The sequence below is a fragment of the Mytilus trossulus genome, chromosome 8, assembly GCF_036588685.1.
Source record: "Mytilus trossulus isolate FHL-02 chromosome 8, PNRI_Mtr1.1.1.hap1, whole genome shotgun sequence".
NCBI lineage: Eukaryota > Metazoa > Mollusca > Bivalvia > Mytilida > Mytilidae > Mytilus > Mytilus trossulus.
The window spans coordinates 75,934,766-75,960,065 of NC_086380.1; the positions used below are offsets into that span (position 1 = coordinate 75,934,766).

The 25,300-nt window shown below is 32.5% G+C and overlaps 1 protein-coding gene across 1 annotated transcript; it reads left to right on the forward strand.

Annotated features, from left to right (window-relative positions):
• The first annotated feature begins 1,270 nt into the window (after positions 1 to 1,270).
• LOC134728003 (uncharacterized) lies at positions 1,271 to 2,821 on the forward strand. The gene has a single exon (XM_063592403.1). The coding sequence runs from the start codon at positions 1,271 to 1,273 to the stop codon at positions 2,819 to 2,821; it is 1,551 nt and encodes a 516-aa protein (XP_063448473.1).
• Positions 2,822 to 25,300: the final 22,479 nt, after the last annotated feature.

Sequence of the window (25,300 nt, forward strand, 5' to 3'; positions counted from 1 at the left end):
ATGAAACAGTATCTAGCTCCAACTTTGAATTTAAGTCAACACGACGTCTTGGTTATGAAACAGTTTCTAGCTCCAGGTTTGAATTTTAGTCAACATGACGTCTTGGTTATGAAACAGTATCTAGCTCCAACTTTGAATTTAGGTCAACATGACGTCTTGGTTATGAAACAGTATCTAGCTCCAACTTTGAATTTAAGTCAACATGACGTCTAGGTCATGAAACAGTATCAAACATCTCCAACTTTGAATTTAAGTAAACATGAAGTCTAGGTCATGAAACAGTATCAAGCTCCAACTTTGAATTTAAGTAAACATGACGTCTAGGTCATGAAACAGTATCAAGCTCCAACTTTGAATTTAAGTAAACATGACGTCTAGGTCATGAAACAGTATCAAGCTCCAACTTTGAATTTAAGTCAACATGACGTCTTGGTTATGAAACAGTATCTAGCTCCAACTTTGAATTTAAGTCAACATGACGTCTAGGTCACGAAACAGTATCAAGCTCCAACTTTGAATTTAAGTAAACATGAAGTCTAGGTCATGAAACAGTATCAAGCTCCAACTTTGAATTTAAGTAAACATGACGTCTAGGTCATGAAACAGTATCAAGCTCCAACTTTGAATTTAAGTAAACATGACGTCTAGGTCATGAAACAGTATCAAGCTCCAACTTTGAATTTAAAGTCAACATGACGTCTAGGTTATGAAACAGTATCTATCTCCAACTTTGAATGTAAGTCAACATGACGTCTAGGTCATGAAACAGTATCTAGCTCCAACTTTGAATGTAAGTCAACATGACGTCTTGGTTATGAAACAGTATCTAGCTCCAACTTTGAATTTTAGTCAACATGACGTCTAGGTTATGAAACAGTATCGAGTACGGAACTTGATCTTTTGAAGTGTTAGTCTAAAATCATTTCGATCTTATACAATAAAAAGGAACATTTAGGTAATCATTTACTCTGTGGTCGAGGTCATAACGCATCTTATAATAAATTGACTTTTTGACACAATCCCCATTTCCATTCTCAATTTTATTAAAGTTCAAAAAAATTGTTGTGACACAATCCTTGTCGTCTTTGGATCATTTAACATTGATTTGTTCTAACATAAACAAAATTCTAGGTACAAAATCGCACGCAGGATTCATTTGCTCTCTCATGCTACTTCTGATCAGAGAAACTTGCTTAGATACAGAAATCTAGTGAAATCTTTCGATTTTAAGAATTAAAAAAATATAACATATTTTTTCAGAAGTTTTTCTATGGCATCAGCTAGTTTCTGTGATCCTTGTTCTGAAGCTGACAAGTCTTTAACAGCAACAAGGTATTGCTCAGACTGTGAAGAAAGACTTTGTACAGAATGTGCAGAATCACATTGCAGATTCAAAGCTTTCAAATCTCACCATGTTATCGACCTGTCGTCCATTGGATCCAATACACTTATATCAGCGATGAAAAACTGCAACGTCCATTCAGAAATGATGTTGGATTATTACTGCACAGATCATGATATCGTATGCTGTAGAGCCTGTATTTCTGATAAACACAGGCTTTGTCAGAACGTACTCCCGTTGGAACTGGCCTCGAAGGATGTTAGAAAGTCTGCACTGTTTCACGATGTTATGGAAGACATGACGCATCTTATCACAACATTGAACGCCTTAGACAATAACAGACAGTCAAACTTACAATCTATTGAGAAAATTAAATCAACAATAACTAAGCAGATCCGGGCAGTGAAATCCAAATTTTTGAAACAAATTGACGATTTGGAGCGTGAATTAACGACCGCTTTGTCATCTCTCCAACGAAAACATGAAATCGAAATCAACAAACAAAAGCAAGAAATATCGCAAGTTTTGGTCAATGTCATAGAAAATAAAAACGAGATGGATTTTTTGAGTGATCATGGATCTAAGAATCAGCTCTTTATATTCCTACGCCAACAAGTAACAAATATTCATAGCGCTGAGGTCAAGATTCAGCAGATATTATCCAATTCACAAGAATTCGATATCACCTTTGACGAAAAGAAAGATGGTAAGCTTCAGTCTCTCGGGTCACTGTCAGAGTATGTTCAACAATGTCAAGTTCAATACAAACCAAGGAAATGTCAACACGCCCAGATAAAGGCAGAACCAATGAAAAACATTATTGGGTTTGAGCAGGATACGGAAGTACAACTGAAAACTGGGGAAAAATATGTTCTTCGGGATGTGTCTATCACACATGATAATAAGCTACTCCTCATTAATAATTCTTCAACATATTCAAAACTGTATGTTTACAGAGACTGTAAAGAGTATGAGACAGAGATAACATTTTCCTCCACACCTTGTTGTGTTGCTGTGATACCTGGTACGGACAGAGCTGTTATTACCCTACATCACGAAAAGTCTATACAATTTATAAATACGACAACGATGACAAAGGACAACAAAGTTAAAGTCAGATTTACATGTTATGGTATCACTGCTGGACGTGACAGAATTTACGTTGGTGGTACAGGTGGTACTATCAAAACATTAGACAACAATGGGACAGTTCTAAAAACGTTTCAACAAGGATCTGGTGATATTTTCCTCATGGTATACGATGATATTCATGATCATTTGATTGTTAGATGTGTTGGTAAACTCCTTTGTATCAAGTTAGATGGAACACTAGTTTACAGTAAGGACGTTTCAAGTATAGCAGGTGTTACACTTGATCGACAGAAGAACATTTATTTTTGCGGTTTTACGACCAACAACATACAAAGAATGTCAACAGATGGAGAAAAAAGTTCAAAACCTCAATACGTCATGCCATAGCAAATCCAAATCCATGTTTGTTGTTTGATATAGGCAAAAGTAGTACTCATTTCCACTCAATATATTTAAAATAGTACTAAAATTTTAAATTAGAAAGTATAGTTCTCTGGATTATTATATAGTATCTGTTTTATGTCATGGTTGGTGTACACTCTTATATTGTGTATCCCAACTATTCTCGTTATTTACACTTATCGAATATGTTTCCGAGTACAACCAAAATATTTTATTCTTTGGATTCAATTTCTTGTACATTTAGAAGACCAACAAGACATAGAAGCATGTAGGATCCTAACTAATAACAGGATTATAATAAATGATAAAATGTATTCCAAAAACTAGTATTAAGATTGTTTAGCAAAATGACAAGGAATTCAAACGGGATTATTGTTAACTTATGGTATGAGCACAAAAAAATGTAAATATTGTATTCAATTCAAGTATATGATGTTTGATATATATCCCTGGTGTTGTATTTACAATTATGATGTCCTCGATAGAAGATTGCTGCTAACAAATGAGCTATTAAACCTAAAGATCAAAATGGTGAAGTTGAAATCATCCCTTTGTAAATTTTACGGTCGCCAACACGAGTATCGGATATGTTCCTCATATTGTTGCTACAATTCCGGTCCCTTTTCATGAATGTGACCTACCAAACGACTATTTATTTGGTTTGAAATAACATGAGCTACATGACACATACCACTGGTGGAGTAGGATCGGCTTACCCATCTAGAACACATGCGATCACTCCTAGTTTAAAGTGAGGTGTGTATTGCTTAGTCTTTATAATGTCCTAGTTTAAAGTGAGGTGTGTATTGCTTAGTCTTTATAATGTCCTAGTTTAAAGTGAGGTGTGTATTGCTAAGTCTTTAGGTTTCTATGTTTTGATCTGTGTTGTTTTATTTGTCCGTTTGTCTTTTTCAGTTCATTTTTGATCTATGAGTTTGAATGTCCCTCGTGTATCTTTAAGTCCTCATTTTAAAAATGTAATGGTGTTATTTTAAAAGTGTGCGTAAAATGGGTTATGCTAGTTTGACGTCAGCACAGTACGGAAACACCTATCAATATGAAAACCAATCCCACGAAGTTTTGATCATCCGATTATATTATGCAGTGCAACTAATTCTATCTTCGTGAAGCTTATCAGAATGTTCTGCCACAGGAAACTTTAAGATTTTTATGCTTGATTGCCAAACTGTTCAACATAAATATCGATGAAAAAAGCAAAATCAGGACCAAATAAATCTATCGTTGACCAAAAATGTCTTTCAAAGGGTGTCTTATTTAAAAACAAATCTTGTAGTTATCATCCTTGTATACATAAACATTGTATTAGTTAATATTGAACTTGTTACAAATAAAATTCTTGTCCGAGGGTTTCATACGAGAATAGTGCTACGGTCTTGTTATGAAATGCTGTACGAATGCAGTAAAACCACATCATTAGGGTGCTTTAAACAGTTTCGTATACACAACTAGGGGTTCTTCCCAGACTAAAAATAACCAGGGGGTGAAACCCCTGTTTATTTACTTAATTATTCCATGTTATCCCATGTTCTTGGGATGGAATATTTTAAATATATTAAAAGTACACTCTATTTTTTATTTCATTATAAACTAGAGAACATTCTGATTCCAGTGATATCTAGTTTTATACAAGTATCTTTATTAAACACTAAGGGTCACTTATGCATGTTTCCTCAAAACCTGACGTCATAGAAAAAAAAACCTGTTGATTGCCAACTTTATTATACATGAATTGTACAATAAATTCTAAGATTTCTAAGAATATTCAATTATTTTTTAATTTCCTGATAGAATTTCTGTAAATTCATCTTTTAAAATGAGCTCGTTTAAAGGAGTAGGTACCAATTTTGGCCTCATATTTCAGGTTCATCTGACGAAAAATTGTGACCACTTTTTAAACACTCACGTATCTACTTCATTTGAATAAATCAGTATATGTAAAAGATTGTTGCTGATTTAGTCATTAAAAACGATCCGATTCATGCTCAAATATGAAAAATCTACCAAATATGCCGAAAAATGTAACTTTCAGATCGTTTTTGTTCAAAATGAAAGTGGCCGCATCCGGGTTTATCCTCAACCTTTATATATGTTATGTATTATCATCAAATACAACTTATTTCATATCGGTTAAGAATAAGCTTATCTTATTGGATACAAAGAGGCCACATGACATTCTTTATTCTTCAGTAATAAGTTCCATCGGTCATTAACAGAACAAAGCGGACCGGAAAACCGGTCGTTAACAGACTTTTAAATGATAATGACCGGTGGGGCGTAGTTTGTCTGTTTGAGTGACGTTCCGTAATAAAACGCAACGCGATTCAGACGTGTTTTCACTTTACAGTTAGGAAAATGGAAGACACGTCTGCTAGTGTAGACAACTCTAATGACCGTTTTAATATTGAGGAAATTAAAGTAAACTTTATTTTGTATTTCGAATATTGAAGTGTATTATACAGATATCTAAAACTATGACCGGTCTTCACTCTTTCCTAAGAAATGCGAACATTATCTCACGGTAACTTTAAACAATTTGAATGTATGAATTCTTTTTAAAACATATTTTCTCAATGAAATAAACATAATAGTTATCGAAAAACCTGTAATTATCGTGATATATGGACAGCCCTTAGGACTCAGTCATTATCGCTGTCTCAGTCAATACAACGGTCCTGTGGGTAGTCTATATATATTAGATCGGTTTCTGTCTCAGTATTTGTGTCAAGATCGGTTTCTGTCTCAGTATTTGTGTCAAGATCATTTTCCATTTCAGTATTTGTGTCAATATAGGTTCTGTCTCAGTATTTGTGTCAAAATCGGTTACTGTCTCAGTGTTATATCAAGATCATTTTCCATTTCAGTATTTGTGTCAAGATAGGTTCTGTCTCAGTATTTGTGTCAAGATAGGTTCTGTCTCAGTATTTGTGTCAAGATCGGTTTCTGTCTCAGTGTTGTATCAAGATCAGTTTCTGTCTCAGTGTTTGTGTCAAGATCAGTTACTGTTTCAGTGTTTGTGTCAAGATCAGTTACTGTTTCAGTGTTTGTGTCAAGATCAGTTTCTGTCTCAGTGTTTGTGTCAAGATCGGTTTCTGTCTCAGTGTTGTATCAAGATCAGTTTCTGTCTCAGTGTTTGTTTCAAGATCAGTTTCTGTCTCAGTGTTTGTATCAAGATCAGTTTCTGTCTCAGTGTTTGTTTCAAGATCAGTTTCTGTCTCAGTGTTTGTATCAAGATCAGTTTCTGTTTCAGTGTTTGTGTCAAGATCAGTTTCTGTCTCAGTGTTTGTGTCAAGATCGGTTACTGTCTCAGTGTTTGTGTCAAGATCAGTTTCTGTCTCAGTGTTTGTGTCAAGATCAGTTTCTGTCTCAGTGTTTGTGTCAAGATCGGTTTCTGTCTCAGTATTTGTATCAAGATCAGTTTCTGTCTCAGTGTTTTTGTCAAGATCGGTTACTGTCTCAGTGTTTGTGTCAAGATCAGTTTCTGTCTCAGTGTTTTTGTCAAGATCGGTTACTGTCTCAGTGTTTGTGTCAAGATCGGTTACTGTCTCAGTGTTTGTGTCAAGATCAGTTACTGTTTCAGTGTTTGTGTCAAGATCAGTTTCTGTCTCAGTGTTTTTGTCAAGATCGGTTACTGTCTCAGTGTTTGTGTCAAGATCAGTTTCTGTCTCAGGGTTTGTGTCAAGATCAGCTTCTGTCTCAGTGTTTGTGTCAAGATCGGTTACTGTCTCAGTGTTTGTGTCAAGATCAGTTTCTGTCTCAGTGTTTGTGTCAAGATCGGTTTCTGTCTCAGTATTTGTATCAAGATCAGTTTCTGTCTCAGTGTTTGTGTCAAGATCGGTTACTGTCTCAGTGTTTGTGTCAAGATCAGTTTCTGTCTCAGTGTTTTTGTCAAGATCGGTTACTGTCTCAGTGTTTTTGTCAAGATCGGTTTCTGTCTCAGTGTTTGTGTCAAGATCGGTTTCTGTCTCAGTGTTTATGTCTAGATCAGTTTCTGTATCAATGTTTGTTCTGACATTGTTGTCGCTAGTACTTGTTGTCAATGAAATTAAATCTTTTTCAGTTTCTAGAGTGTCAAGTAATTCTTTTGGAAGGGCTGACGATGACAAGCCAACTTTATGGTCACTTCCTAATAAAGCTGTGAAAGGCGACTGATCAATCGTTCTATGGCGGGACCTGCAGGAAAAAAAATAAAAACATAGAATGATTTTAAAATATTATCAGGGAATGTCAATAATTCAATATCAAACATCAAACACAACAACAACTTGAATCTTATGTTAATTTTCCGCTTAAGTCACTTTGAAAAGAACTACTGTTACTGGTCAATGATATGTTGTATGAAGTTGCATCAAGATCAGTACATATCTGTTTGACGACCATGTTAAGACCCTGTATGAGCAGTGACTTTGGATTATTAGTAATTTTCAATGATGATTTTTCTGCTGAAGTAACTTTGATATGAACTACTTGTTTTGTAATTACAGATAAGTGATATTGTGTATGAAGGTGCAATATAACAGTACATCTCAGTTTATTGATAATTTCTAGCCACTGTCAAAGAAATTATGGTCTAGCAGCAATGTATTAATAAGCAATGATGCTGTTCATCAGATTCCCTTTCTTAATTTTAGTTGAACAAGTGAGACATATCTCTGTGTCAACAATTTATTTTGAAATATTCTTTATTATTTTTAAAATGTTACTTTTGTAACGAAAATCGGTCATAGTTTATTTATTTTGATGTGAACCACCAGTTGTCCTTCCCTGTTAATTGTGTTTCTATATGTATATAGGTTTCTCCATTGTTGGAGCACCATGTATTACTTAAAACACCCCTAATTTTGGTATTGTCTTGATTTTCACCCCTTTACGTATAATGGACCGTTCCATATCGTAGTATATAAGGCAGCTCAAGACAGAGAAATTTTGTCAGTTTTATGTGGACCGTTGAAGTGTTAACATTAGGATTAAATATTCCAACTGGTAATTAGAGTGAATCCAGTGATTCCAAAGGATATATAAATAGTGTTCGGATTTATTTGTGGATATTGCAATAGTGCTTGTGATACAATGTATAAAGTGAATCTGATATATATAAGTGATTTTTATTAGTGAGAGTACAAGGGGTATACTTGCTGGTGTTGCAAGTTGTACTCTGTGGAAGTGTGAATACTTCATAGATTTGTATTAGTAGGAATACAAGGTGTTTACTTGCTGGTGTTGCAAGTTGTAATATTGTGGAAGTGTATTAGTGAAAGTGCACTGTGTTAAACCTTACCAGTTGGATAATGTTCATTGTGTGTGAACTCAATGAGTTAGTTAGTGCGTGAGTTCAGCTGTGTTTATATGTATATTCCTTGTGAATTGAAGGATTTGTGCATGTGTAAATGTGTCATTGTGTAATGTGGTTAGTTGCAGATTAACAAGGTGATATTAATTATTGGTGGACGTTGTAAATAGAAGTTGTATATATGTGATTTTGTGTTTATACGTTTTGTGTGATACGTACTTGATGCATGTTGCAAAGTAATCTGTTGGTGACATGGTGTTATAAAGGGCCGTATGCATGTAGCATAATAATCTGTTAGTGACATTGTGAATTATACAAATTTGGTGGCAAGCGGTGGGATTTCATGTGTTGATGTCGTTACTGTAAATACTTATATCAATGTATGATTGAACCAGTTGTAATATGATAGTTGTGTTTGTAGTCAAAGTCTTGTACAATTTTAGCAAGAAGAAACATTTAGTCAGTTGAAATTAAAATGGCAGAAAATCTTTTTGATGCGGAAATTGGGCTTTTAACAAGTGAAATTGAAAAATTGAAATATTGCCTCAGACACAGTTTTATTCATTCAGCTTCTAATTGTTTGCAAAAGGAATATGATTCAGGAATTAAAGATGATTTTGAATTAATTAGGATAGTGTAGTGTTTGGAAGAAAGTAATCGTGAGTCTGAAAATAGGAATCATTTTGGGATAAAGGATCAATGTGTATGTGTATATAGACAGTTTTGTAGTGTATACAGTGTACATAGTTACATTTGAGTCCGTCGGATGGGGACGTTAAATCCGAGGCCCCATGTACAGGAACATGTCACGCCCTGTGCATGTAAAAGACCCCTCCTGCAGATTTCGTTAAGAGTAGGCTCCTTGGGGCCGCTGCAGAGGCAAAATTTGTTAGGAACTTGTAAAATTTATTATTTGGTGTAGTGACACTCAAAATTACAGACGGTAATAGGAAAAAGGTTTATGTTGGAAACAGATATTTTGAAGTGGGAAGTTTTAAAAAAGTTTTATTCGGACAAAAGGAAAAATCCGGTGAATAGTGTTTGTGTATAGGAAGAAAGTTTAATGTGTTTTGATATGGCTGACAGGAATTAAGACATAGGTAGACTTTGTTTCTACGGGTTGTGCCTTGTGATGTCATCAGTTAAGACCTGATGGACAAAATAATAGGCTGACGTTGTGGTCAGAAGATATGTCCAATGGAAATAGTGACTGCACTATGGTAAGAGTTCGGGTATGAAAAATGACCACTTTGATAGATGATTCATCAGCATGTCAGATGTATTCAAGGAGTCATGCGAGGACGCATGATTTTTGAGGCGTGGGTAGTGTAACAAAAATCGGTCATAGTTTATTTATTTTGATGTGAAACACAAGTTGTCTTTCCCTATAACTTGTGTTTCTATATGCATAAAAGTTTCTCCATAGTTGGAGCACCATCTATTACTTTAAACGCCCCTAAAGTTGGTATATTCTTGATTTTCACCCCTTCAAGTATGATGGACCGTTCCATATGGTAGTATATAAGCCAGCCCAAGACAGAGAAACTTTGTCAGTTGTATGTGGACCGTTGAAGTGTTAACACCAGGATTAAATATTCCAACTGGTAAGTAGAGTGAAATAAATGATTTCAAAGGATATATAAATAGTGTTTGGATTAATATGTGGATGTTGCAATAATGATTGTGATACAATGTATAAAGTGAATCTGATATATATATATAAGTGATTCTGATATATATATATTAGTGATTTGTATTAATGAGAATACAAGGTGTATACTTGCTGGTGTTGCAAGTTGTACTATGTGGAAGTGTGAATACTTCATAGATTTGTATTAGTAAGAATACAAGGTGTTTACTTGCTGGTGTTGCAAGTTGTACTCTGTGGAGGTGTGAATACTTCATAAATTTGTATTAGTGAGAATACAAGGTGTTTACTTGCTGGTGTTGCAAGTTGTAATATTGTGGAAGTGTATTCGTGAAAGTGCACGGTGTTAAACCTTACCAGTTGGATAATATGCATTGTGTGTGAACTCAAGGAGATAGTTAGTGCGTGTGATCAGCTGTGTTTATATGTATATTCCTTGTGAATTGAAGGATTTGTGCATGTGTAAATGTGTCATTGTGAAATGTGGTTAGTTGCAGACTAACAAGGTGATACTACATTTTGATTTAATAGAAGTTGTATATATGTGATTTTGTGTTAATACGTTTTGTGTGATACTTGCTTGATGCATGTTGCAAAGTAATCTGTTGGTGACATGGTGTAATAAAGGGCCGTAAGCATGTTGCATAGTAATATGTTAGTGACATTGTGAATAAATCGGTCTGATACATGTTGCATAGTGATTGCAAAGTGACATTGTGTATATAATTCTGTTATGATACAGTGTGTTTATGCATTGTGAATGAGTTATTTCACCTTGCATTTTGATTTATGTGCATTGTGCTGTGTATATATTTTTTTTGTGAATTAATTTAAGACGGTGTTAATTGTTTTAAATAGGACAACTGATTGTGGTGAAAAATTGAGTTAAACACTTGAAATCCTGATTTATTCAGATACGGATCCATTGATCGCCCGGTTACACGTTACACTTTGTTTTGCTGTTATTATTAAACAAAAATTAAACTCTATTTTTTTCCTTTTAATTATTTCTTTTAAAATGATATATATTCCTGTTTTATTGACCATTGTGAGTTGTTGTTCTCGTTTGTCCAAGAAATCATCATATTCTTTATGAGAGCGTTTGCTCTTTCGACAGACCCCTAACTTTAAGGTTGACGTGTTCTTCCATGAACTTATTTCAGCTCTGGCTAAAGAAGTTTAAGGTCTTTTATAACATTAGCCGTAAATTTCCTTCAATTCCCTACACTCCCATTTCGATGTGATAAAACAAAACTCAACACCTAAGTAATGACAATCATATTTTGGCATTAATAAACATTTACAATCATTTATATGTCATAAATCATTTCTCATTTAAAGTCCATATTATTGATAAATATCAATTTCCAAAATATATATAAATGCACCAGTCACTTCACAAACAGAATCAAATTCATCAATTATCTTAAAAAAGACTAACATCTTCGATTTAATAAGGTATGGCGCATGTACAAAAATATTCAAATAATACAAAAAATAGAATGAACGGGAGGGTGGGTAACTTAAACGTGTCACGAATTGACTAGTAAACTATTCGAAATGACCAGGGAATATAAAATAAACGACAAGTGGCGAAAGCATCCGAGATGAAATTAAGTATTTTTAATTAATTAAAAATTTACCAATTCCCTCCACTCCCATGTCATAATTAATTTCTTATTTAAAGTCCATATTATTATAAATATCAATTTCCAAAATATATAAATGCACCAAACTAACGGCCACTATAAAGTGTTCAGTGTTAAAGAAAAAACCCTACATTATAAGTATAATATAAACATACCTGATAATACATACAACAACTAATGGAATCCTGCAAACTAATATAGGTTCACAGGTAAAATAGAAGTAGCTTGACCAAAATATACAGATAAACATAATATTCAATTTTTTACAAATGATTTGACTACACCTATAAAAAATTTCGTATAACTGAAACGCCAACATAACTTAAAAACATTTATTTTCATAAATAGACCCTAATTGCTGAACAAATTGCTTATAAGGTTTATAAAATAAAATATTTTTCTTCAAAGTAAAAGCTACAATCTATTACAAATTGTTTAGTGTCATCAAAATCTATGGGTTTTGGCAAAATTGCTGGAACTGTAATTTACTAGGTAAACCATAAATTTAACGTGTCATGAATTGACCAGTAAAATATTTGAAATGATCAGGGAATATAAAAGTAACCTGAAGTGAACAGGTATTTCTATAAATTGTTTTTTTAACTCTTATATTTTTAGTTCATGCCTCCATGACCGACAACTCCCAAATATGCAGTTATAATCAACGGGTACAGTTCATCAATGCCTGCTACACTCAAAACATCATATTGACTTAAGAAATATCTTTGAAGAGCAGTCATTTTGAAACTAAAGTTTACTGAAGTTTGTAATAGTATGTCTATCATTTCGTATTCAATTTAATGACAAATGAAAAATTTATATCGTAAAATGAAAATAAAATCTTCCTATATAAAAATCATGTCATCTTTCTGCACTTAAGGTTTATATGGACCCTTTAGCTAAATTGGTTGCGTTTTCACTTCTGATTTATTTTCTCTGAGTACAGACAAAACTGTGCACCAGGAAACTGTTTTAAGACATATCACGTGTTAGATACATACAATTCAAATAGTTATATTGTGTGCTTTAAAAAAATCAAAACTAACTGGATTTTGCAGTCCACATGAACCTTAATAGAAAAAATATTATAAGCTGTCTGTGTCAACATGGTCAATAATTCCCAAAAATATAAAATCGAAAAATATTCCTGTGCAGCTGGCATAATTACATGTATCTTTTGTAATTATCATAACGTTTTTTTCTATATACAACTCTAGCAATACACAAATTTGATTTAAATATTGAGAATTCATTTTTCATGCTTTAAAATGTATATATATTGTGTATTTATTTTTAACCAGGAAGTGTGACTATTTTGATAACTGCGCCACGTAGTGTTTAAAATCATCATGTGTTTTATTTTTGTCTTTAAGAACCAGAATTACAAGTTAAACTGTAGAACCGTCGTGGTATTATTCTTAATTAGAAGCTTTACGAAAATCAATCATGTATGTTTTCTTACTTTTGTAAAAAAAAATTATGAAGAGCTAAACTAGCTTAGGTAGATACCGTTGAAACCGAACGTAAATATTTCAAAAATCCTTTTTTATTGGGTTTCTGTTAAGCTAGTCACAAACTACTTTAAAATATTCTATTTTGTAAACAAATCGATTTGGTTTCAAATGGATATCTTTCTTTTTCTGATTCTTCTTTATGTAATTGATATGTAGGTAAAATCACTGTTATGAAAGTGCGAATCGTATCTCCGTTAGTAAAGTGCAAATCGTTTATATGATCGATTTCGCTTGTTGGTGGGTATACATTTTACTTTTATAAAATATAGGTTGATTGTAGTTATGAGAAATGAAGATCGAAAGATACTAGTGGGACAGTCAAACTTTAAACTGACAACGCCATGACTAAAACAGAAACATAATATCAGACAAATAACAGAACACAATACACAACATAGAAAATTAACAATAAAGCAACACAAACCCGACCAAACATTTTGGGTGATATCAGGTGGTCGAAAGGGTGAGCAGGACCTGCTCCACAATAAGAAATGTTTGGTATGTTTTATTGATTTACAATGAAACAATGAACTCATTTATCAAGATTCATTTCATTATATACAAATAACATTTTCCATAATCCGAGTACGAAGTTTGACCACCATTACCATTTTTTAGCACTAAGGGGATTATATTTTTCTTTTGTCCGTCTGTGTTCTTGTCCGTCCGTTCTCCCGTCCTAATGCCTAAAATTGATTTCTCTTACCTTACTTAACCCCAAACAAATGTTCGGAATGTTATACACAATGGTTATTACCACAAAATACAAATATAATTTTGATTTGCGTAGTGAATTCATTACAATTAGCATTATTAGGAAAACGATTAAATTATTAGAAAATGCTTATTGCGAATTTTACTAGGTAAATTATGTATCTCGTCGTTTTTATTCCTTTTCTGTTCTGGTTGAAAGACAATAACAATCAAAACCAAGGAGTAAACAAAGTCTCAGAAAACCAAAGGACATTTACATCAACAGTTATAAATAATAAATAAGAAACGACACGAACTCCACTAAAAATGGGAGTGAAATCAGGTGATCCGGAAGCATAAGCATTTCCTGCACTGTATACGGCACTATTTACGGTGTTATTTCTTTGTTCAGTTCGGTAATGATGAAAGGTTATTATGACTGAGGAACAATATCACCCCATATTTATTGGTATCTGTACAATGTAGTTATAAGAAGATGTGAAATGTGTTTTCATTAGACAACTTCCCATCCAAGTCACAATTTGTAATAGTAAACCATTATAAGTCAAAGCATGGTCTTCAACACGGTGGCGTGGCTCACACTTAGCTGTCAGCTATAAAAGGCCCCTAAAATGGCTAGTTTACCTTGTTTTCAAACATGCGACACTTACATTTATTACCTTTTTGGAAGACATATTTAATCTTAATTTGCAAAATATCGAGATAAGGATCCTAAAGTTCCCATTGGTTGACAAAAAATCTTATATAAAAAGGAGATGTGGTATGATTGCCGATGATACAACTATCCACAAAAGAACAAAATGACACAGACATTAACAGATATAGGTCACCGTAAGTCCTTCAAAGCAAATACCGCATAGCCAGCTAAAAAAGGCCCCGAGAAAACAATGTAAAACAATTCAAACGAGAAAACTAACGGCCTTATTTATGTTAAAAAATTAACGAAAAACAAATATGTAACACATAAACAAACGACTATCACTGAATTACAGTCTCCTGACTTGGGACATGAACATAGATAAATAATATGGCTGGGTTAAACATGTAAACGGGATCCCATGTATGCATTTTTGAGTTTTTGTGTCGTTAATGTCGCAGTTCAATATACTGAATATATGACTATGGATGGTTTGACTGTGGTAGTTTAAGTCATATATCATTTCGATTAATTCCCAGTTGCGTTTAAAAAAAAATGATATTAAGTTTCAATTCTAAATTGTCAAATGTTGATTGCTAATACTGCTTAGAAAAACTTGTATACAATACAGAAAATGTAGAAAAATCTTTTGATTTAGAGTATAATAAAACCACACTTCTCCTTTTTTTTATAGAAGTTTTCTTATGGCATCAGCCAGTTTATGTGATCCTTGCTCTGAAGCTGACAAGTCTTTAACAGCAACAAGGTAGTGCTCAGACTGTGAAGAAAGACTTTGTACAAACTGTGCAGAATCACATTGCAGGTTCAAAGCTTTCAAATCTCACCATATTATCGACCTGTCGTCCATTGGATCCAATATTCTTATGTCCGCGAAGAAACACTGCAATTTCCATTCAGAAATGATATTGGATTAATACTGCACAGACCATGAGATCGTATGCTGTAGAGCCTGCATATCTAAGGAACACAGGGTTTGTCAGAACGTTCTCCCATTGGAACTTGCCTCGAAGGATGTAAACAAGTCTGCACTGTTTAACGATGTTATGGAAGACATGACGCATCTTATTACAACATTGAACGCTTTAGAAAATAACAGACAGTCAAACATACAATCAATAGAGAAATCTAAATCAGCAATAATTAAGAAGATCCGAGCAGTGAAATACAAGTTTTTGAAACAAATTGACGATTGGAGCGTGAATTAACAACCACTTTGTCATCTCTCCAACGAAAACATGAAATGGAAATCAACAAACAAAAGCAAGAAATATCACAAGTCTTGGTCGATGTTGAGGAAAACAAAAACAAAATGGATTTCTTAAGATATCATGGATCAAAGAATCAGCTTTTTGTATTCTTGCGACAACAACTAACACATATTGATAGCACCGAAGCTTAGATTCAGCAGATGGTATCCAATTCACAAGAAATCAATATTACATGTACCTTTGATGAAAAGAAAGATGTCATGCTTGAATCTCTTGGGTCCCTGCTAGAGTATGTCCAACCTTGTCTAGTTCAATACAAACCACGGAAATCTCAACTCGCCCAGATAAAGGCAGAACCAATGAAATACACTATTGGGTTTGAGAAGGATACAGGATTAAAACTTGAAATTGACGAAACATATGCTTTTCGAGATGTAACATTCACAAACGATAATAAACTAATTATAACCAATACTCATCCGATCCCAAACTCTATGTTTACAGAGACTATAAAGATTACGAGACAGAGATAAGATTTTCCTCCGAACCTCATGGTGTTGCTGTGATACCTGGTACGGACAGAGCTGTTATTACCCTACCTAACCAGAAGTCTATACAATTCATAAATACTAAAGATATGACAAAGAGCAACACAGTTAACGTTGGATTTACATGTGTTGGTATCACTGCTGTGCGTGACAGAATTTACGTTGGTGGTGTACATGTTGTAGGAGGTATTATTAAAATATTAGACAAATGGGTCAATTTTGAAAACAATGAAACAAGAATATGATTGTATTGTTTCATAGGATACGATGGTAGAAAGGAAACAATTAGTGTTAGGTGTCTTGACAAACTCCTTTGTAATAAATAAGATGGAACACTAGTATACAGTAAGGCCATTTCAGGAATATCAGGGTCAACACTTGATCGACAGGACAACCTCTATTTCTGCGATTACCATGGCAGCAACATTCAAAGAATATCATCAGGTGGGAAAAGCAGTGAAAAAATGCTGAACAAAGACAATGGTATTAACAAACCATATGGAATGAGTTTTAACAATGGCTTTACAAAACTGTTTGTTATATATAACCATTATAAGTCCGTATGTGTATATAAATATATATGCAAGTACTTGTAAAAAACTTGAAAAGTTAAATTCGGATTTTTATAAAATTGTATTTTCCACATGAACTTAGTAAATATATCTATTTTTTTTATTTTTTTTGTACAATTTTCGATTTTCATTTGATGTTTAGAAGAAAATAACAATATAGTTCAAATTTTCATTTAATAATGTCGTCTGGCATGGTGTTATTTTAAAGGAAGGCGTTGAACATTGATATATAGCTCAAAACGTCATAACATAGCAAATTCAAATCCATGTTTGATGTTTACATGTTAAGCAAAAGTAGTATAACGCTGTTTAAAAGTCATAAATCGATTGAATGAAAACAAATCCGGGTTACAAACTAAAACCGATGGAACTCCTCAACTATATAAGAGGGAAACAAAGAAACAACATAACCGATGACACTGAAGTGCATTAAAAAAAGCAAGCGACAATTTGAAACACAAATTACAAAGGAAATACTAACAAGGAGAGCAAAAGAGGAATAGAAAGACATTTGAAATATATATATATATATATATATATACAATAGCAAGTAAAAAGATTTAAGTTAAGTGTGCAAAAAAAAGAAAAATACTCAATATCAAACAAAAAAGTAGACCCCCCCCCAAAAAAAACAACCAAAAATGAAATAACAATAAAAAAAACAATAAAAAAAAACAGTTAAACGCATATACACAAAAAGGAAGAAAAAAGGAAGAAAAAACTAACAAAAAAAAAACTTGAACAAAAACAAACAGAGATTAAAATTCCAAAATCTTAAAAAAAAGGAAGTACATAAAAATAACAATAAAACAGAATTGACAAAAAGGTGTAGATTCAACATATAAAATAAGAAAAAAATAAGTAAACAACTCATTTCCGCTCAATATATTTAAAATCTTACTTTTTTAAAGTAGAATGTTGATTGCTCTGGATAATTATAAATTATCTGTTGTATGTCAATTTTGATGTTCACTCTTATATTGTGCATCAAGAATGTTTCTGTTATCTACACTTATCGATTATGTCCAACGGAAATATTTTATTCTCTGGATTCAATTTCTTGTACTTTTGAAAGACCAACAAGACATAGATACCTGTATTTTGGTGACACTTAAGCTTAACTTATAAATGGATTAGCTAGAGTAAAACGTATTCCAAGAACTCGTATTAGCATTTTTTAGCGAAATGACAAGGGGTCACACGGGATACTCGTAGACTTATTGTATTCCGATGAGCACAAAAAAATGTGAAAATTAAATTTAATTCAAGTATATAAAGTTCTTGTATATATATTCCTGGTGTTGAATTTCCTATTATAATTTTCTTGATATAAGGTTGCTGCTCACAAGGAAGCTATTAAATCTAGAGTTCCTAGTGGTGATGACGAAATAATCTCTTCGTAAATTTAACGAGTTGGTTGACCGTTACGGAATATCCGTTTCACAGATGATATCGGAGATGTTCCTAATGTTGTTGCTACAATCTCGTTCCCTTTTCACTAAGGGGACCTACCTTATTGGAATATTTACCGGGTTTGAAATAGCATGAGCTACTCGACGGGTACCCCATGTTGTACAGGGTCGGCTTAACCTTCCAGAGTACATGATATCACTGAGGTTTGTGTTGCTTAGTCTTTAGTTTTCTATGCTGTGACTTGTGTACTTCTTTATTTTTCTGTTTGCTTTTTTCATGCATGTATTTCTTCTATTATATCTCGCCAATTCTGTGTAAACTGTTTTGTTCTATGAACCAAAATTCCTATACATAGCAATTTGGTATTGTAAAAAGTTTCGTACTGTAAAAATAACATGCGGATACATTTAACTGATGCACTTAACCTACAATCATTTATTTGTTTGATTTAATTTTTATCTATGTGTTATCGTTAGAAATCTACATAGGACACAATATATCACATGTAATATCAAAACGTCATACTTTGAACTTTCATCTTACATTAGGGAGGTTTATCATATGATTGTCTTCAAAACCATTCATAGCAAATATACGGATGTTGTGTGTTTACTTAAACTGTAACTCCAATATAAAACAACACGGTACAGTTTGTAAGTTACTCTTATTATCCGCTTTTTATAACGATGTAATTAAGGTTCACATTCTTCGAATTGAATTTAAATTATTTAAAAAAGCTGTTTTTATTTTGCAAAACTGTTAAGGATGTTCGCTTCACTGTTGAAAAATAACATGCTTTTTAAAAGACTTTTATAAATTGATAATATATAAATAGAGAAACTTCAAAAGCAGAAAAAAATGGAGGGTCCGTGTGCTTGTTTTCAAGAAATAAGCCATTGAAAATTTGACGGGAAATAATTCTTCATACATTTAAGATTGGCAAATTTTTTGTTCCAAATAGTATGAAAAAATACAAGGATATTTTTTGCCTTTATTTGACATATATTTTTTTTATTAATTTAATAAAATAATGAAAAGAAAAGTAGGCTTTTTTGTTAGTGGGCATTTTATTTAATTGCAAACATGGATAAAATCAGAGGATCTCGAAAATCTGACAAAAAATCAAATACTGTGAAAGTACTTTAATTCGTGGGTATCAATTTTCGTGGTTTGAGCAATATTTACATGTTCGTGGGTTTTTAAATTCGTGGATTTTAGTTTTCTAAAAAAATAATTGAAAAATTAAAGCCTTTAGAAACGATTACAAATAGTTTGGATTGAAGGAAATTGCAAAGTAAACATTGCCCTGCGTAAATTGTAGTTATAACGTTAATTAACCCATGATAAAGTGATTAACAGATTGAAGACCATTAAAGGTGTTAATTAGGCCATAAACATGTCACCTAAAGAAGACAGTAACATAAACAAATGCACTAAATGTATTTTGCATTGTCAAATAATTCTTATCAAAATCAAGCTCAGCATGAAATTATTATTTCCCATATGTTCGAGAACTATGAAGATATAAAATGAACACTTTATCACACTAGCATATCATCACAGGAAATCTCGACTTTCATCGATCAAAAATATTTTATGAGAATTAAAAGATCAAAAGTTGTACAGTTTAGGTTATAAAAGATTAAATGGGTATAATCCTGCATGCGGTTGTTGTTCTATGACGATTATTAAAGTAATCTCTGATTTGGTGCGTTTCTATATACTCTAGATCATATCAGTACTCAAACCTTACGATGGGGATCTTTGCATGTCTTGATTTGGACAATGGTTGTTTTATTTCGTTGGACACTTAAATTCGTGGATAAAGTCATCCACGAAAACCACGAAAATTGGTACCCCACGAATAAAAGTACTTTCACAGTAATTTAATTGGATAACAAAAATGTAATGAACATAAAATGAAAAGGGGGATCATCATGATCATGGATGGGCAAAAATAAGTTTTGACAGCAGTAATAATATTCTGCACAAGGGTCGATTTTTAATGGGAAATCTTTTGGTTAGAAAGTAATATTCTTTGGTGTACATTTATCCGGTTATGCCTCTTTTCCCTCCCTCTTTGATGGACCCATCTAGTATGTTTAGGTTTCCCATTTTGATACTGGTATTTTTGTTCTTACTGCAGTCTTGATACTGAAAAATTTGTGCCAAGAACCCAGCCACTGCCTGGGCTTCTATTTTTAGATTCGAACCTTCTTCATGTTCCTGGCTAGGGTACTAATGTTTATCTCTTATAAGGAGAGTTAGAATTGTTTGCATCACAGAACAACATGTTATTATTGGAACTGTTTATAACTTTCCATAAAAGTGAATTAAATCATCACACTATCATGACTATTGATTTGTTTATTGATTTCATCATACAAACTTTTCACATCAGATCGCTATCTTTGTTATATTTGTTAGATATTGACCTTTAGATTTCTGGTTCTTTATTAAGTCTTTTAATATTGGTGTATCTGTAATTAAAAACCTTTAGACATTTACTTAGTTGAAAGCCTAGTCTTATTCCATCTCTAGATCATATCAGTAGTCAAACCTTACGATGGGGATCTCTGCATGTCTTGATTTGGACAATGGTTGTTTTATTTCGTTGGACACTTAAATTCGTGGATAAAGTCATCCACGAAAACCACGAAAATGGTACCCCACGAATAAAAGTACTTTCACAGTAACAGAGAAGCAAAATCCTTAATCAAAACAATTTTTTTTTAGTTGAAATGTATATATGTTTTGTTTACCTGGTAATCATTTAACTTAATATATAATATGTTAATAGTTATCAAAGGTGCCAGGAGCTCGATGGTATAAATCCGTCTTTATTTTAGATATAGGATTTCGCTGTTTTTTCTTTAAATGAACGGTCGTAGAACAAATCGCAATCAAAGAAAATTTTGGGCCAATCATACCAATATTTCGGACCTAATTTCTATTTAAAAAAACAACGGCAGACATTATCTGTTAACAAAACTCTGTTCGTTACCGGTTAATAAGTTAAATAAAATTTTGGAGGATTGCAACACAATTTCATATAGCAGTACTAAGTATGAAATTGTTCAAATTATTATGGCATATTGTTATTCTAGATTATTTCCCAAAATTGATCGCCCTGAAGATCATAAAAAAACATTTTATTAAAATTAAGTATGTCAATAAAGGCTTTGATTTTGTAAATATACGACCATTCTGTTAAGGTAGCAATAAACAGTTAGGAAAAAATATTAAAATTTGCTCTCATAAATTTTACCATCCCCTTTTCATTGCTTTCTTGCAATACTAAGCTTACTGTTTGTGTCATACATGTGCATATGTATGTAATCCGAATCTTCTATAGATTTTATTTCCAGGATATAAAATGGCAAAATATAATTTCTTTTGGATGTATCCATGGCAACAATCTGCACTTATTTTCTATAAAATATTGCAAAAAGGGGGGAAAAGATGTCACATATTTCCCCAAAGTTTGGCTAAAAGTAGAATTTCAATCGCTTGAAGTAATACCTTTTCTGAAACTGTGTACATATATCATTCAGTAGATCCAATGAAAATCGTATGTCTTTCATCTCATTTTTTTGTAAAATTGCGTCAAAAAATTCGTGTAGAAAAAAGTGTTTGAAAACATTATATTAATTTCTGGACCGATGGCCGGTTAAGCTATGAAAATACGGATTGTCAAACAGAAAATAGCCCATAAAACATGTTAAAAACAATCTTGATGCTCTTATGAACCACCTTTGAACGCTAAATTAGTACTCAGCTGTCTAAAAATGAATTTTATTACACCATAACTTTCCTATTTGAAAAATCCACACGGGCCACAATGCGAAACTAAACTCCTAACTGTGTATTGCTACCTTAATAGTTAATACTTTTTTCAAATTCTCCCTTTTTGCTCATTTTCTGTGTTCTGCTAGCTTAAACGAGTAAAATGGCCTTTTATTTTTGTAAATTGGTTGAGTAATGAATATTTTATGAAGGTTAGCAGTTGACCCTGAAACGCGACAAAAATCGATTTAAAGAAAAATGCCGTCAAAGTGTAAAATCTTGTTTCTACCTCAGTTTTTGGCCAAATCTTTAAAAATTTCCTTTTTTTGTCAGTTTTTTTAGTTGAAAATCTTAATAAGATATCTGATGATGCAAAATTGTACAAAATTTAGCAATTTCAAGCATGAAAATGTTAATTTGTATGTTTATTGCATACCAAAGACTTGATTAAAAAACTTGGTAGTAGGGAATTAATTTCCTACATCTGATTCAACTATATATTTAATATATGCCAAAATGTAACATGAAATCTTGATAAAAATAATAATGTGATATAATCGCAAGAAAAAAACAAATGTGTTCAATTCTTAGGCTACTACATGCACCCCAATCCTTCAGAAGCAACTGTTAAGCCGATAGAGTACAAATATAAGCCTTGTGTCAACATGTCTAATTTTGGTTGCTAAGGACTGTAAACAATAAAATTGACATGTATTGTCATTCTTAATGACTCAATTCCCTCAGAATTTGATTTAGAATCTAAATATCAATAGATTTGTAGTATGAAAAGTCTTAAATTATACAATTCTGAGCTTCGTAAGTATGCCATTAGGTAGCAATAAACAGTTAGGAAAAAATATTAAAATTTGCTCTCATAAATTTTACCATCCCCCTTTCATTGCTTTCTTGCAATACTAAGCTTACTGTTTGTGTCATACATGTGCATATGTATGTAATCAGAATCTTCCATAGATTTTATTTCCAGGATATAAAATGGCAAAATATAATTTCTTTTGGGTGTATCCATGGCAACAATCTGCACTTATTTTCTATAAAATATTGCAAAAAGGGGGGAAAAGATGTCACATATTTCCCCAAAGTTTGGCTAAAAGTAGAATTTCAATCGCTTGAAGTAATACCTTTTCTGAAACTGTGTACATATATCATTCAGTAGATCCAATGAAAATCGTATGTCTTTCATCTCATTTTTTTGTAAAATTGCGTCAAAAAATTCGTGTAGAAAAAAAGTGTTTGTAAACATTACATTAATTTCTGGACCGATGGCTGGTTAAGCTATGAAAATACGGATTGTCAAACTGAAAATAGCCCATAAAACATGTTAAAAACAATCTTGATGCTCTTATGAACCACCTTTGAAGGCTAAATTAGTACTCAGCTGTCTAAAAATGAATTTTATTACACAATAACTTTCCTATTTGAAAAATCCACAGGGGCCACAGTGCGAAACTAAACTCCTAACTGTGTATTGCTACCTTAATAGTAAATATTTTTTTTTCAAATTCTCCCTTTTTGCTCATTTTCTGTGTTCTGCTAGCTTAAACGAGTAAAATGGCCTTTTATTTTTGTAAATTGGTTGAGTAATGAATATTTTATGAAGGTTAGCAGTTGACCCTGAAACGCGACAAAAATCGATTTAAAGAAAAATGCCGTCAAAGTGTAAAATCTTGTTTCTACCTCAGTTTTTGGCCAAATCTTTAAAACTTTCCTTTTTTTTGTCAGTTTTTTTAGTTGAAAATCTTAATAAGATATCTGATGATGCAAAATTGTACAAAATTTAGCAATTTCAAGCATGAAAATGTTAATTTGTATGTTTATTGCATACCAAAGACTTGATTAAAAAACTTGGTAGTAGGGAATTAATTTCCTACATCTGATTCAACTATATATTTAATATATGCCAAAATGTAACATAAAATCTTGATAAAAATAATAATTTGATATATTCGCAAGAAAAAAACAAATGCGTTCAATTCTTAGGCTTCTACATGCACCCCAATCCTTCAGAAGCAACTGTTAAGCCGATAGAGTACAAATATAAGCCTTGTGTCAACATGTCTAATTTTGGCTGCTAAGGACTGTAAACAATAAAATTGACATGTATTGTCATTCTTAATGACTCAATTCCCTCAGAATTTGATTTAGAATCTAAATATCAATAGATTTGTAGTATGAAAAAGTTTTAAATTATACAGTTCTGAGCTTGGTAAGTATGCCATAAGGTAGCAATAAACAGTTAGGAAAAAATATTAAAATTTGCTCTCATAAATTTTACCATCCCCTTTTCATTGCTTTCTTGCAATACTAAGCTTACTGTTTGTGTCATACATGTGCATATGTATGTAATCAGAATCTTCCATAGATTTTATTTCCAGGATATAAAATGGCAAAATATAATTTCTTTTGGGTGTATCCATGGCAACAATCTGCACTTATTTTCTATAAAATATTGCAAAAAGGGGGGAACAGATGTCACATATTTCCCCAAAGTTTGGCTAAAAGTAGAATTTCAATCGCTTGAAGTAATACCTTTTCTGAAACTGTGTACATATATCATTCAGTAGATCCAATGAAAATCGTATGTCTTTCATCTCATTTTTTTGTAAAATTGCGTCAAAAAATTCGTGTAGAAAAAAAGTGTTTGTAAACATTACATTAATTTCTGGACCGATGGCCGGTTAAGCTATTAAAATACGGATTTTCAAACAGAAAATAGCCCATAAAACATGTTAAAAACAATCTTGATGCTCTTATGAACCACCTTTGAAGGCTAAATTAGTACTCAGCTGTCTAAAAATGAATTTTATTACACAATAACTTTCCTATTTGAAAAATCCACAGGGACCACAATGCGAAACTAAACTCCTAACTGTGTATTGCTACCTAAAGAACAAATTCCTGGTTATTTTGACAATACTGAGCTACCTCTTATTTGTTATATTCACAAGAAGTCTACCTGGAAATTTGTGTTTAATTATAGTCAATTGTGTAAAGATGTTAATATCAGTGAAAATGCACCTACTTCGTGTAATTGCAGTAATTTCGAATATATTTCTAGACCCATTTCCCATGTAATAACAGGAGATCTTAACATCGTTCAAGACCGAGAGTTAAAATCATTCCTTAGTAAAGGACCTAAATATCGTCCCCCATCAATTATTGATTGGAATGAGTGTCGTAATATCATCCACGACTCACTCCATACTTACTGTATGAAATGGATAAAACGGGAAAAAGCTGATAAAAAATCTTTGGACTCTTTTTTTAATTCAGTAATGAAGATAGTTGATATGCGTATTCAACATTTTAAAGAACATTTTACTATTAACAATAACCACAATAAACTTATTTCTCGTATCAAACATAAACTAAAAGAACTAGCCAAGGAATTTGTTTTTGTCCCGGCCGATAAAGCTGCTAATAATATT

Coding starts and splice junctions, on each gene's coding strand:
- LOC134728003 (XM_063592403.1), top strand. CDS start 1,271: ATGGCATCAGCTAGTTTCTGTGATCCTTGTTCTGAAGCTGACAAGTCT.